General features: G+C 41.6%; 2 protein-coding genes across 2 annotated transcripts; one reads left to right on the top strand and one right to left on the bottom strand.

Annotated features, from left to right (window-relative positions):
- Positions 1–251: 251 nt before the first annotated feature.
- Positions 252–6,658, top strand: bpifcl (BPI fold containing family C, like). The gene is made up of 16 exons (XM_083675084.1): positions 252–359; positions 595–710; positions 953–1,067; positions 1,789–1,917; positions 2,445–2,600; positions 2,879–2,942; positions 3,346–3,406; positions 3,650–3,741; positions 4,071–4,247; positions 4,520–4,579; positions 4,759–4,926; positions 5,264–5,331; positions 5,436–5,478; positions 5,615–5,675; positions 5,902–5,978; positions 6,331–6,658. The coding sequence occupies exons 2-16, from the start codon at positions 608–610 to the stop codon at positions 6,373–6,375; spliced, it is 1,419 nt and encodes a 472-aa protein (XP_083531210.1). The 5' UTR covers positions 252–359; positions 595–607; the 3' UTR covers positions 6,376–6,658.
- A 275-nt stretch (positions 6,659–6,933) lies between these two features.
- LOC310809010 (PRELI domain containing protein 3B-like) lies at positions 6,934–11,865 on the bottom strand. The gene is made up of 6 exons (XM_083676125.1): positions 11,772–11,865; positions 10,211–10,379; positions 9,565–9,654; positions 9,156–9,226; positions 8,879–8,981; positions 6,934–8,615 (listed from the first exon to the last, which is right to left on the bottom strand). Exons 1-6 carry the CDS (start codon positions 11,801–11,803, stop codon positions 8,496–8,498), a joined length of 585 nt encoding a protein of 194 aa, XP_083532251.1. The 5' UTR covers positions 11,804–11,865; the 3' UTR covers positions 6,934–8,495.
- Between the last annotated feature and the right edge of the window lie 2,523 nt (positions 11,866–14,388).

Here is a 14,388-nt window from a genome sequence, read left to right as displayed (position 1 = left end):
AGTGTCACAACATAAACATGATAAAGGTCTATGTGACTGAAACATTGCAAGCAGGGATAGTGTCTATACCTTCCCTCCACAAGATATAAAGCAAAAAAAACAAAAGTTAATGACAGTAAACAAAATCATGGTTTCCTGTTTTTTTCTTGCTGTTTGTGTAGCTAATGAGTCAATGTCACCACTATGTCAGGCCAGATGTGACGTGTCTGTGTGTGTATTTGAATGAGTTTCACTTCTCAATAAATGGATGAGGAAGCCTAGCAGTACAGTATCTATATCTATCTGTAAATCTCTTAAGAAGAAGAGGTTTTGTCGCAGTGGGAGCCCCAACTCAACTACAATCTAGAGAGATAGCCGAGGTAAGTTCTTCATTTCATTTCACTTGTATTTGTTAATTGTCTAAAATCAATACAGTACTGTACAGTATGTGTTCTCTTCAGCAACAATTAACTTAACTTAATAAACTTAACTCAGGATTAAAGACCCAAAGTTCATGTAATTTAGTTGGCATTACGGAAATGGCTAGATGCATTGTATGATATACTTTGATATCAGTAATATTTGAAGAGTACTATGTTGTGTATTTTCTCATAGGTGGTCCTGCACAATGTTGCCTCTCCTGATGCTACTGCTGCTGACCCTGGCCAGTCACGCACATGGAGAATACCCTGCAATAAGGCTCCAACTGACAGAGAAAGGACTGAAATATGGTACGAACATGTGGTTTCCTCAATTACAGAGTATGAAATACCAGGATCTCTTAACTTGTAGCACCCTGCGTTACTGTATATAATGGCCTTTGAAACATTCAGACAACCTTATACAGTCGATAGAGTGATAGAGCATAGAAAGAACTTGAATATGGTAAACGAAACGCAGAATCCTCGATAACTGTGAAAAACACGACTAAAGCAGAGAAAGCTGACTACTTGTTGTGTGTGTCTACCACCAGGGACACATGTGGGGGCAGGCTGGGTGGCGGACATTATAGGGAATGCGTCTATCCCGGATGTGAAGGGTGGAGTTCGCCTCGGGGCGCTGGGGACTGTGGACTACGTACTCAGCAGGTAACCGATGTTGTAGCATAACCTAAAACCACTACTGCTATCACCTCAGACTAACTGAACTTCAACCTTATGCTCATATCATGATCTTATCACAGCTATTTGTTTAACACCATGTACCAGCAGATGCCAAATTTGGGGTCGGGACTCCCCATGTAGGGTCCTCTGATTTCAAATTGGGTCCCCTGAGAAAAACAAATGAACCTCTATGATTTGATAAATAAGACACAAACATTTTATTTCATATGAAGACAAAAAACATATGTGCATTGCACCTGAAGCCAATATTGCAGTGTTTTGGGATTTGAATCCAACATTTTAGACGATTATAATACACTTGAACATCATTATTATGTATTGGCAAGTTGTTGGGGTCACAGGAAATTATTGATGTCAATTTCGGGTCCCGAGACACAAATGTTTGGGAACCCCTGTCATATACCAATAAGAGGTTTGCCCCAAATAATCTGTCATAATCTGTCACAGTATATTCAATTCACCGACATTCCAAGAAGGTCCTTGTAATTCCAGATTATAAACAATCAAAGCATGTATCTACATGTATCCTAATGTCATCCTAATCTCAGTCTAACTGTATATCTAATCTCAGTCTAACTGTGTGTCTAATCTCAGTCTAACTGTGTGTCTAATCTCAGTCTAACTGTGTATCTAATCTCAGTCTAACTGTATATCTAATCTCAGTCTAACTGTGTATTCTCTGCAGGATCACAGTGACCCGCTGTGACTTCCCAGAACCCTCGGTGGACTTCTATCAGGACACATCACTGAAGACGGTGGTCAATGGTCTCAGCATCGCTGTGCAGGGGAGGTGGAACACACACTTTGGCATCATGTGAGTGACTCTGAGAGAGGAACTGAGAGAGTCGTAGATCACACAAAGTCAACCTAAGAGAGTTTACTTCACCTTACCTCACAAGCTCATATGCACCTTTATTCTATTCTATTCTGTTCTATTCTATTTTATACTACTCTACCCTACTCTACCCTACCCTACTCTACTCTACTCTACTCTACCCTACTCTACTCTACCCTGCTCTACTCTACCCTACTCTACTCTACCCTACTCTACTCTACCCTACTCTACTCTACCCTACTCTACTCTACTCTACCCTACTCTACCCTACTCTACTCTATCCTACCCTACTCTACTCTACTCTACTCTATCCTACCCTACCCTACTCTACTCTACTCTACTCTATCCTACCCTACCCTACTCTACACTATCCTACCCTACCCTACTCTACTCTATCCTACCCTACCCTACTCTACTCTACTCTATACTACTCTACTGTACTCTACTCTACTGTACTCTACTCTACTCTACTATTCTATTATGCTCTATTCTACTCTTGTTGACAGACATGATGGTGGTTCGTTTGACCTGGCACTGTTCAACATAGACATAACGTCCGTGGTGCAGCTGGGGAGTGACATTGAAGGCCGTCCATCTGTCACCAGCCTCAGCTGTGACGCTACCGTTGGTAATGCCAGGATGGACTTCCATGGAGGTGGCAGGTAGGTTATACAATGTCCATGCATGCCATTCCATGCATTACAATGAGCCCGTCCTCCGATTTCTACCTTCACCAGCCTCCCCTGATGCGTGTGTGTGTGCGTGCGTGCGAGAGAGAGAGAGAGGGTGCTTTGGCAATGTAAACATACAGTATGTGTCCTATGCCAATAAAGCCCCTTTGAATTGAATTGAGTTGAATTGAGTTGAATTGAGTTGAATTGAGAGAGAGAAAGAACATTTTCATAGCTATCGGTATAACCTGGTGACTCTTTATTACCAGTTTTATCTTCCAGCACTTTGTGAACTGGTACCAGAATCACATCAAAGGTGCAATTGAGGAGAAAGTGAGTCATGGTTCATTTATGTATCACAGCATTATTTATGTAGCACAGCATCTGCTCATTTCCTGAGGTTTTCATTCATCAGGTACATGATAAATGTCAAGAAATAATAGATGATAAACAGGGGAGGCTGGTGGAGGAAGAAATCGGAGGACAGGCTCATTGTAATGCATGGCATGGAATGAGGAATGGTATCAAACAAGTGTATTTGATACCATACCACTCCTCATTCCATTCCGTGCATTACAATGAGCCCGTCCTCCGATTTCTTCCTCCACCAGCCTCCCCTGTTTATCATCTATTATTTCTTGACAACACATTTATCATGTACCTGATGAATGAAAACCTCAGGAAATGAGCAGATGCTGTGCTTAGTTAACCAACTGTGTGAATGACCACTGTGTAGATCTGCCCAGCTATAGAGGATCATGTTGCAGACTTGGAGGGACGCCTAGCTGTGATGCAAGGTATTGCAGCAGTAAGCCGCAAGAACACTGACATTTCAATGTTGAACATCAGGGGAGGCTGGTGGAGGCAGAAATCAGAAGACGGGCTTATTGTAACGCATGGAATGGTATGAGGAATGGTATCAAACAATATTACAATGAGCCCGCCCTCCGGTTTCTACCACCACCAGCCTCCCCTGAATGTACCAAAATGTTGAACTATCAGCTCCAACTGGGTATTCAGGGTGTTGTGGTGTTCAATAGTCTCCTTCCAGGTGAATTCAGCTCTAGTTCTGGACCTTCCTCTCACCAACTCCCCCCGCATGGACAGCTCAAGCCTGGGACTGGATCTCAAGGTAGCTGTAACCCCCCGGTGTGAAAGAATACAACTAAACAACAACAGTTTTTTGTTTTTCACCTTGGTCTTACATACGAGCATAAGTGCGAGGCAGGTGAGGCCAGTGAAGGTAGAAATCGGAGGACGGGCTCATTTTAATGCATGGAATGGAATGAGGAATGGTATCAAACACGTATGTTACAATGAGCCCATCCTCCAATTTCTACCTCCACCAGCCTCCCCTGGTGTGAGGGTGTCAGTAATATGCTTCGAAGGAGCAGCAGAATCGTCCCTCCCATTGTACTCAAACCCATAGCCCTGCTCACACCTGGTGTATTCTGTTTCCAGGGTGAGTTCTACAGTGTCCAGAGTCACACAGACCCGCCATTCAAGGCCCAGCCCTTTGAGCTGCCCCAGCAGGGACAGTACATGCTGTCTCTGGGCCTGTCTGAGTTCACGGTCAACTCTGCCTCCTACGTCTACTTCTCCGCTAAACTCCTGCAGGCCAGCATCAACGACAGCATGGTGAGCGTGTGTATGTGTGTGGGCATAATGTCTGCCTGCCTGTCTGTGTCTGTCTGTCTGTCTGCATGCCTGCCTGCCTGCCTGCCTGCCTGCCTGTCTGTCTGTCTGTCTGTCTGTCTGTCTGTCTGTCTGTCTGTCTGTCCGTCCGTCCGTCCGTCCGTCCGTCTGTCTGTCTGGCTGGCTGCCTTCAGTCATCTTACTCTGTTCAGTCTAAGAATGCAAGCTGAAGAGGTCAGATCAGTATTTGACCACATCTCCTTTCTTCATCTCAGATCCCCTCCAGCTCTCCATTCCATCTCAACACTAGTTCATTTGGAACTCTCATCCCTCAGGTAAGAGATCACTTCTGTGGGACACAAAACTGACCCAAAATCAGCTTCTAAGGACAACTTCCACTTACTCTACTGTTTCAGAACCATGTAGACTTGGATCTACTGCCATCTAGTGGTGAAAGGTACTGTCCTCAGAGTTTTAATAAATCTGACTATTTTTGCCATGTCCTTCCTCTCAGCTTCCCAAGCTGTTTCCCAAGATGTTGATGCTGCTGAACGTTTATGCCAGGGATGTTCCAATGTTCTCCTTCATACCTGACAATGTGATGCTGGAGTTCCTGGGTGCAGTGAAGGCCTTCGCCATCTTTCCTAATGCCACACTGGCTCCGCTGTTCACACTCAATACTGTGAGTCCCCCTGGGCTGTGGACTATACAATGAATACATGAATGGATGAATGAATGAACGAATGGAAGAATGAATACATGAACAAATTAATTAATTAATTAATTAATTAATTAATACATGAATGAATGGATACATGAATGAATGATTGAATGCTTTGTTTTCGTGTCATACAACTTTGTTGATAATGTATTTTATGGAAAATGTTCATTTTGTCTTTCGGAGTGAAATGTGAGTGTGAGACTTTACACTTGATTATGTACTACAGACTGCACACTCAGACTGTATTCTGTGCCATGAACAAATCTTTTATGAATTCAAATCGTGTCATTCCCTGCAGGACTCAAGCTTCACTGGGAAAATAATGCTGTCAGAGGGGAAGATCAAGGCGTCTATGAAGCTAAGCAAGTAAGCCAAACTAATCACGTGATTATATGATTATGAAATATCAATATGAAATGAATTAATTTTGCTTGTAAGTTCATGGAGTAACACAGCTCTTCGTTCTCTAGTTTCTCCATGACACTGGCAGCAACTGAAGTGGGGACATTTCCGGTATGATGGCGAAAAGACGCTATATTATATTTGACATACAGTAATACTGACATAAACTTACTGCTCAACCCAGTACATCATTGAGGAAGACATATGATATGAAATGGTGACTATAACTACACACATGCTTTTGCAGACTGCGTCCCTGGAGACTGTTGCAAAGATGGGAATAAATGTGTTAGTCTCTAAACTGAATGGTAAGAAGAAACGAATAATTATGCACAGTGCTGAAAAAGTACAACTCATACTCATATTTAATATCAATATACCTCGTCAAACAGCTCATTGGGCCAGGTATCATGCCATTGAAACATGTAGTGTAGACTTACAACATGCTATAATTGGCTATATCCAGCCTTATAACTGGTCTTATGACTGTTATAGTGTGTTACCCTGAACCACTAGCGTGTTCTGTTGTTTCAGACAAACTGGCAAAGGGCATTCCTTTACCCAGCATGCATCACATCCAGCTGGTGAACCCTGTGCTGAAGGTGGAGAAGGTCTGTGTCTCACACACTGATAGAAATGTCATCTGGTGCATGTTTACTGTACATAAACATCAGGGGAGACTGGTGGAGGTGGAAATGAGAGGACGGGATTATTGTAATGCATGGAATGGAATAAGGAATGGTATCATGTTTGATATCATTCCTGATTCCATTCCATGCTTTACAATGAGCCCTTCCTCTGATTTCTACCTCCACCAGACTCCACTGATATACAGTACATAGCCTACGTGTAACTGACTATGTACATGTGTCTGTGGTTTAAGTTATACTTTCTACAAGTGTGTGGGTGTGTGTATGTATGTGTGTGTGTGTGTGTACACTCACTAACTAACTGCTTCTACAGGGGTTTATAGCCATTGCATCAGACGCCCACGTTCCATCTGCATAGAACGCTGCTGCCTGTATGGAGGGGGGTTACCCTGACTACTCCAAGGTCATCAAACAAGACTCCATTTTCAGCTTTGTTTTCTGATTTCTCATCGATCTATGATAGATGACTATCATAAGAATCAGATGTAATAACTGCGCCTTCTGTCATCAATTTGCACTTAAATACTGCTAAAAATAACTGATTGCACCTTTTTGATACCACTAAACTGCTAACAAATATACTGTCAATCAAAAACAAGCTGAGAATGTCAAAGCTGTGAGGATGTAATATATCATTAAACAGTCACATATTTGTTTTTACTATTAGTTGTATTCATCATTTTGTTGAAAACTGAGTTTTCTGTCCATGAGAAACACTGGAGTTGAAGTGCACGACTTTCATTATCCTGTCAGACAGAACTAGCTGAACAGAGTGGAGCCCAGTGATTCCAGTTCTTAACTATGCCAAGGTGAAACTAAGAAGAACATACTGTACCCATACACAAGCTTGAACTTTTAGTTTGTGTCAACGTAGCTGTTATCTGCTTGGTTGGTCATCTAAAAGAACACAGGCAGGTTCATGAAACAATAACAACTTTTTTATTGCGACATCATTTCAGTGTCAGTCCTTCAGGTTCCACTCTTGCACATTCTTGGAATGTGTACTCCAGATTTAGTATAGTAGAGCATTATGTACCGCCACTGTTTTTAAATGTTCCGCATTGCATTAGGCTTCATTAATGAAACTATTAGCTGGGTGGATGACATTCCAGATTCACCCCACAATGTTAGCTTCACCCTGACACAAAGAGACAAAAGGAACAACAAGCTTTCAGAAAAGAGTTGAGCTATTAAAGCAGGGGTGTGTTCTGACGTGAACAGGGTTCTGTAGAACGGACAGGGTGTGGTTAATTGAATAGCACCTTACTGGACTGGATGGAGAAATTAAAATAGTACTACCTCTATCAAGTGTAATGTTAAAGTGAGAAAGGTTGTGGTAAACCTTTACACCACTGAGAAGAGCTTCTAAAACACATACAAATACTGTTCAATGACACCATCAAACACAGGGCGCAGAATGCATTAGAGGTATGTTCAGGAAAAAAAATGGGCACAAAATGTTAGCAACATAATAGTTTGCTTCTTCATTTCCATTCATTCCTGCTTGGTTGCTATTTTGCAACGGGTTATTCAAGTTGGCATATTCTGCTGTTCAAAACAAATAGAAACTGTTGAGTGATCCTGAAGCCGTCCTGGAGCTTTTCTTATATGTCGACAGTGAACATTAACAGTATGTAACACCATTGTTGTGGGAATAACACACTGTTGTGAATGTTAACACAGAGACATCAGTTCAATGCTTTCCAAGCTCACATAAACATCTTACATTTTCAACAAGACAATGGTGGTACTTTGTCAGAATAAGTGTAAAATATGTAAAAATAAGTGCAATAACAATAAGTTAAAGTCCTTGACATTTAAGTTCATATTCTTGAATACATAACACAGTCACCTTTACACCGCTTCACAAATATAAGAGCACAGACCCAAACAAACAAAAATATTTTTTCCTTCTCAATGACTGAATTGTTTCCTTAAAAAAGTATGCTGTTTACAGTTAACATATCGCTTGCATAGGCAACGATGTTAAATTACTTGTTAAATGATGTTAAAGTCAATCTTTAAGATGTTTATAGATGAAGCCACACACACACACAGTGTGAACCTGATTGACAGCTCACTGTAATAAACTGACACTATGAGAAGAGCTAAAAGAGGAGAATAAATAGAACCCTGATGGCATGGCTGAGGCACGGTGTGAATTAAAACATTAGAATAGAAGACTACAAATCCCATGAGCCTCCAGTGCAACCCTGTTTATTATTAATAATCAGCCAGCGTCTTCCCTCTGTTCCGACAGCATCGTGTATCCTTGCTTGTAATCAACACAGGCAGACAAGTCAGCTGACGGGAGGGGAGAGTTCCTTCTGACATCACAATGAAGGTGGGCCGAAGACGCAGGTAACAGGAAGTTAAAACAGGCTGTTCTGGTGGATGAGGTGGTGTCCCCTTTGAGAGGTGACGTCCCCTTTGAGAGGAAAGTGTCTGAGGGTCCCGTATTCAAGATGGTGGGTGGCATCATTTGTCTGCAGAGGCGGCGGCTGCCATGGGAACGCGCATGGTTCCACGTGCGGTGGCTGCCAGCTCTTCGATCTCGGTGTTCAGCCTCCTGATGACCCATTCCATCGCCTCCCGTCCCTGAGGGTCACATTAACAACACAGAGGTCACTATGGGGTTAAAGATGACAGCACTATTCTTGTAAAACAACTATGGATCTTGGTGGGAGTGATTATCGTAGCATTGATAAGTTAGCAACAACGACTTTACACAAAGTGATGTGATGGGAGACATTTATTACCATCAAATTCACATATTTGCATTCTTGAATATTTCAACCAGGCTAGAGATGTGGGAGAGCGAATGAGAGAGTGAATGAGAGAGAGAGAGAACGAGAACATACTTTGCTTGCATTGCTTGAGATGGTGTTGGCCATGAGTCCCTCAAGGTAACTGCTTAAACTAATTCCTTTTACAGTGATCATAGCCTCCTGTGTCAGCACCGTCCTAAAGTGAAGGGTAAACAAACAAACAAAAACATTACAGCTCTGAAACACGACTGTATCTCTCATATACATGCTGAGGATAACCTTAATCAAATTGATGTTACGACATTATACAATTTGCCACATCACATCCATCTCACTGTAAAGAGATCGAACAAATTGGTCAATCACTTACTTTTCAGGATCCTGCGGGTGCGGCCTGTACGTCAGCTTCTCGTCTACAGATACTATGTTAGTAAAGGAAATCTGAAAAGAGAAGAGTGTATACTGCATCAGTGTCTATGTGTGTCGATATCAGATTTACACACCAGTATACAGCATCCACAGTGTATCTACCAGCAGGGGTTGTCAATGTAACAGAGTTGAGATGGTAAACTCAACTCCTCAAGTTGAAATACCCCCAGACCCGCACCATCTAATTGCTAGCTTTTCTGTGGCGTAGCTGGTTAACAAATCGGGTAATTCAATGATGGTCATGCGTGTCGGCAACACAGAGGACGCAGGTTGGAGACCTCTGAGCTCAGAGTGCGAGGAAGCAATACTGCCCTTTGTGGCAGTGTGACGGCTGTTTAACATTAACTCACGTTGGTAGATTTGAGCTCGAAGGTCTGTTCTTTGGGGTCCACTACAGAATGTTCCTGGATGTACGTGCACGTTCTTGTTACACCAAACATCTAAAAGGACAACAAAAACAACATTTTATTATCACAGACAAAACCCAACACACAGCTTTACTTATACAAGCTTCAAGGTTTGAGAAATGTTTATCTAGCAGATAGACTGTCAGCAATAAACTACATGTGCCATGACCTTGGGCCAAACCACTTAATATCATTCAACTACCCTGAGAGCAGTTAAATATAACTACTCAGAGTTTAACCCGCTTTCACTTAAAAGAATAGATTACAAAAGTACATATTTGGTTCCTTGACAGTGCCCAGTAAACAGAACCAACGTGTGGATTGAAGTCTGTCATTGTCCATAGACTCTTTTCAGGGTACAGAAACAAATATGTGATTTTAGAATTTGGGTGAACTATCCCTTTAAAAGGAGCATCATTCAACAGCAATCCTAAAGATAGGCAACTGCATTTGTAAATAAACTGAGTGACATTTATTAAAAACAATATCAAAGCCAGTGTTTGTAGCTAAGATACTTTGAACCAGACAAAGGCTGCAAAGTAAAGCATAGTATGTGTGGCTTTCACTTGTGTATTGTCCATAGACTTACAGTCTTTGCCATGGATGGCAGTCCCCACTCTGTGCTGAGTAGCCTTTTGCTGTGTAGCCTCCCCTGTGTGTCCACGCATCTGTCCAGCACATCTACCCCGTACACGCTGGGGTTCATGGGGTTGGGGTACTTCTGCATCGCCGCCTTGGTCACCGTCTCCCAAGGGTGGCTGGGAAAGAGAAGGAAAAACAGAGAACATAAGCAACGAGTGTGAGAATGAGTGACTGGAGGCAGGTGCTGGAGATTTAAGGGTGGAGAATCATGAAATAAAAAGAAAATGGAGGACTGCTGTGACAGTTTATTTTCCTTGTATTTGCCGTGGCTGAGGTTAATATCATTATCTTCATAATATGAAAGTCCCGAATATGTTTCTATTTCTGGTTATTTTTCTCCTTCCACTGTTAAAAAAAAGACTGTTTTAGGTGAACAGAAGCTTTTCTATTCAGGTCATTTTGGGATTAAAATCGTCATAATGCGGAAGGAATGTGCATTTTGCATTGACAAACACAGCAAATGTGTCTGGGTTTTGGTTTAGTGCATTTCCTCATTCCTCTAAAAATCATTTCTTGTCGAAGTTTATTACTGTTAAATAGGTGAAGGTAACATTTGACCTTGAACATGTTGTCCTTTTAGTTTGTACAGAACATTCATATCTGTATAAATTGTCATTCAATCAATTTTATGATGTAAACAAAGGCATAGATTAAATACCATGATAGTGTTATGCACACAACTGTCAACACCACCATTGTCCTCACTGTAGTACAGTAGCCACCCAGTGTAAAGTGTTGCGAATATTTGTAGCTAAACCTTTATTGATACATCTCAGACACTGCAAAAATAACATAAGGTGGTACATGGGTATTTGCCACCACCCCTATTTCGCTATAATTAGTGGACAAGTACTGCGATATGATTTATGATTCAACCATGTACAGAACGATACAATCTGTGATGTGAAACTTGTTACGTAATACCCCGCGCGGTACATCAGGAGGGCATCGGGGTGACATAAATTCCCAAGATCAGGCAAAAGTACACGACAAGCACGTGAATCGCGTGACTTTCTAACGGTTAGAAGGATGATCAACTGGAAAGTGATTGCAGAAGCTTGTCACTTAGGTAACTGGCTACCTACCATTAGCCGGCTGGCTAGCTAGCTAACTACATTCATTTGCATCATCTCTCATAGGCTGCAATCTAGGTTGGATTTTAATGATGACAGACGTGTGTGTACAAGGCACAAAAGCTCGGCGCCATTAAATATATTATATAAGAACGGACAAGGAATAGGTTGGACATTTTGGCTAGTAACTTTAGCTCCGTTATCTAACACTCATGGGGTTTGACGGAGCTGCCAGCTAACTACCACCAGGACGGGAACTAGCTAGCTAGCAAGCATGCTATCTGCTAGCTAATGTCAAAACGCTTCAGCTAGCAAGCTACCGTTAGCCGCCTGCCTTCCTCCTGTCAAACTTCAGACAAACTTCAATTAACAATTTCCATTACATATTGAAGTGGAACACTCCATTAACTATTAGTCAATTAAATAATAACTCACTTGAATATGTGTTCTGATGCCCAGATCTTCATGTTTAAAGACTAGTTTCAGAGCTTGGGAGCCGGTGACTGCTGACAGCGTGACCGCAGCTTGGAAGGAACAAAACTAAAGTCGCCTCAGTATCTCCACCTGCTGGCGAAAGTATTTAATGCGCGTCATTTACTGTCTTTCTACTCCACCCACTTCCATAGAAATAAACCAATCCGTTGTAATGTTTGGGATATGTAGGAAAAAATGGTTTCATAATCTCTGGAATGTTCCTATCGAGTATTTCACAGTGCACTTGATGCATTATTTGTATTATTTTTTATTATTAAGTCCCATACAATGCATCACTGTGTAAGATTGACTGTCTGTGAGTGACTCTGTCTGGGGTACATAATAAGCTCATGGAGGTGCACGTGCATACTAGCTTATTCAGTATCATTTTTATGAAGTGTGTGTGTGTGTGTGTGTGTGTGTGTGTGTGTGTGTGTGTGTGTGTGTGTGTGTGTGTGTGTGTGTGTGTGTGTGTGTGTGTGTGTGTGTGTGTGTGTGTGTGTGTGTGTGAACTTTAAGGGCGGGACCTACCATCTGACAGGCTGAAAAAAGCCCCGGTGCGGCGCCGGAAGGGAGTCAAATTACGTCATCGCGCACATATCCGACCTGTCCTTGAGAAGAAACATCACTGGGAAAATGGTTGCTTACTGGAGACAAGCGGGCCTTAGGTAATATTATTGCATATTTACCACAGTTATCAACTTCACGTGCATTATATTGATCAGTTTATGCAGTTTTTACGTTGTTTATCTACTCAAGCGAACATTTATTTGTGTGCTCTGTTTTGTTGAATAACCTTTGGCAAGCTATGTAGCTTGCCAACATGCTAACAGTAGGAACGTTGAGCATGCCAAGTTCATATCTACAAATATGCATGTTCTACTCGTATGTTTGACTTTCCACTGTCTAAGAGTCAGATTAACAGAATTCCGAATGTTAAGTGTCAGTTTGGTTTCAATATACTACTACTATATGGCACTGAAGTGTTCAAATCAGGTTGCTAGCATGTTGCTAAAGTGTGCTGTGCTCCTTTCTGCCCTCTGCAGTTACATTCGCTTCTCGGCGATCTGCGCCAGTGCGGTGCGTGGAGCGATGAAACCCAAGTTCAAAGCCGAGGCACTGAAACTGTCCGAGTCCAATGTAAAAGTCTTCAAACCCAAAACAGCATGTAAGTATGATAATGCATAACTGCCTTACGTTTCGAAACCTTACCATAATTAATATTTAGGCAGCAACATTTGTCATGGGTTGAATTGATTTGTTTATTGTGGACACGTCTGTGGCCCTTCAGTTGATTCGATTAGACTAGACATCATTCATTTACTGCCTCTGTAGACTTCATTTAATCATGACACCTTGTGCGTTGCATGCAGGCATTGCAGTTGGCTTAACCTTTTGCAGTTGTCATTTACTGTAGGCTAATGAGACAATGAAAAGCAAGCTGCTTCTAGTTACTGTTACTGCCATGAATGATTTCTAAGGTCATACTGGTCATCTGTGGATTTTAATGTCCCTGTATTGATATATTTGTTCTTGTCTTTTCCCTTCTAGGATCTGAGTTCATCCCATAGACGGTGTTATTTAGAGGCATGAGGATTTGTCACTGTCCCAGCCAGTATGTCTTTATGTGAATGGATGGATGAAGATGGAGGGATGACATCTAGCAGATGGTTGTTGGAGAGACCGGGGCCCTAGGAGAATGGCAAAGTTGTGGTTTTTTCCTGTAATTTGTAATTAAGAAAATGTATTAAAACTCCTACGAAAATGTTTTTGGGTCTATATTGTTTGATTGTTGATACTTCCATATATGAAGTCTGTTTTGTTGTGTGTTTAGTGAAGAAGGCAGTACATTTTTTAAAATGGTATTTGTATACATACATACACACAAACGAGACACAACTACAGTGGACACTTCAAGGACCCTGTGATAGAAAAGCATTGAGAACTGGTATTGAAGCTCATGAAAGATATTTTTATTACCTGTTGAATGAAGTACTATACAGAGAGATGTAGAGTATAGAAAGTAGATAGAGAAGGCTGTATCACAGGGAAGCAATGTCATCTGCCTTTAATGACAATTATGTTTCAAGGTTATTTCTAATGGTTATGGTCTACTTTTGTAAAAATGTGAATCATAAAAACTTGTCAATAATTAAAACTGCATGCTTTGTACAGTAGAAATACATTACAATCACACTTCTGGCTTGAGAGAAGTGACTATTGATTATTTAAGCCAAATGATAGTCTCATAATCTATACTCCTCATACAATACAACTTTACTTGTCCATCTGTTAGAATAGGAATAGGTCTTCTACTGTGCTCTCATCTCAACCCAACCAGACAGGGTGGTGGTGCGGGGGGGTACACAACGCAGACAACACCAACTTTAAAGGATTGATGTGGATAATTTTGACTTTTTAGGACCCACATTGATGTTTCAATTCTAATGGGATGGGGGGGTCTGATATGTTATCGAGATGCTTGGCCTCCCCAGCCCCACTGTACATGTTATCCAAACCGTGGCCCCAGACAACACATGCATAAGTCATAGTTAACGCCATCCCATTGGTTCTCCAA

Source organism: Argentina silus (genome assembly GCF_951799395.1).
Source record: "Argentina silus genome assembly, chromosome: 8".
NCBI lineage: Eukaryota > Metazoa > Chordata > Actinopteri > Argentiniformes > Argentinidae > Argentina > Argentina silus.
The sequence above is the reverse complement of the archived record's forward strand: the minus strand, read 5'-3'. Positions and strand labels throughout refer to the sequence as shown.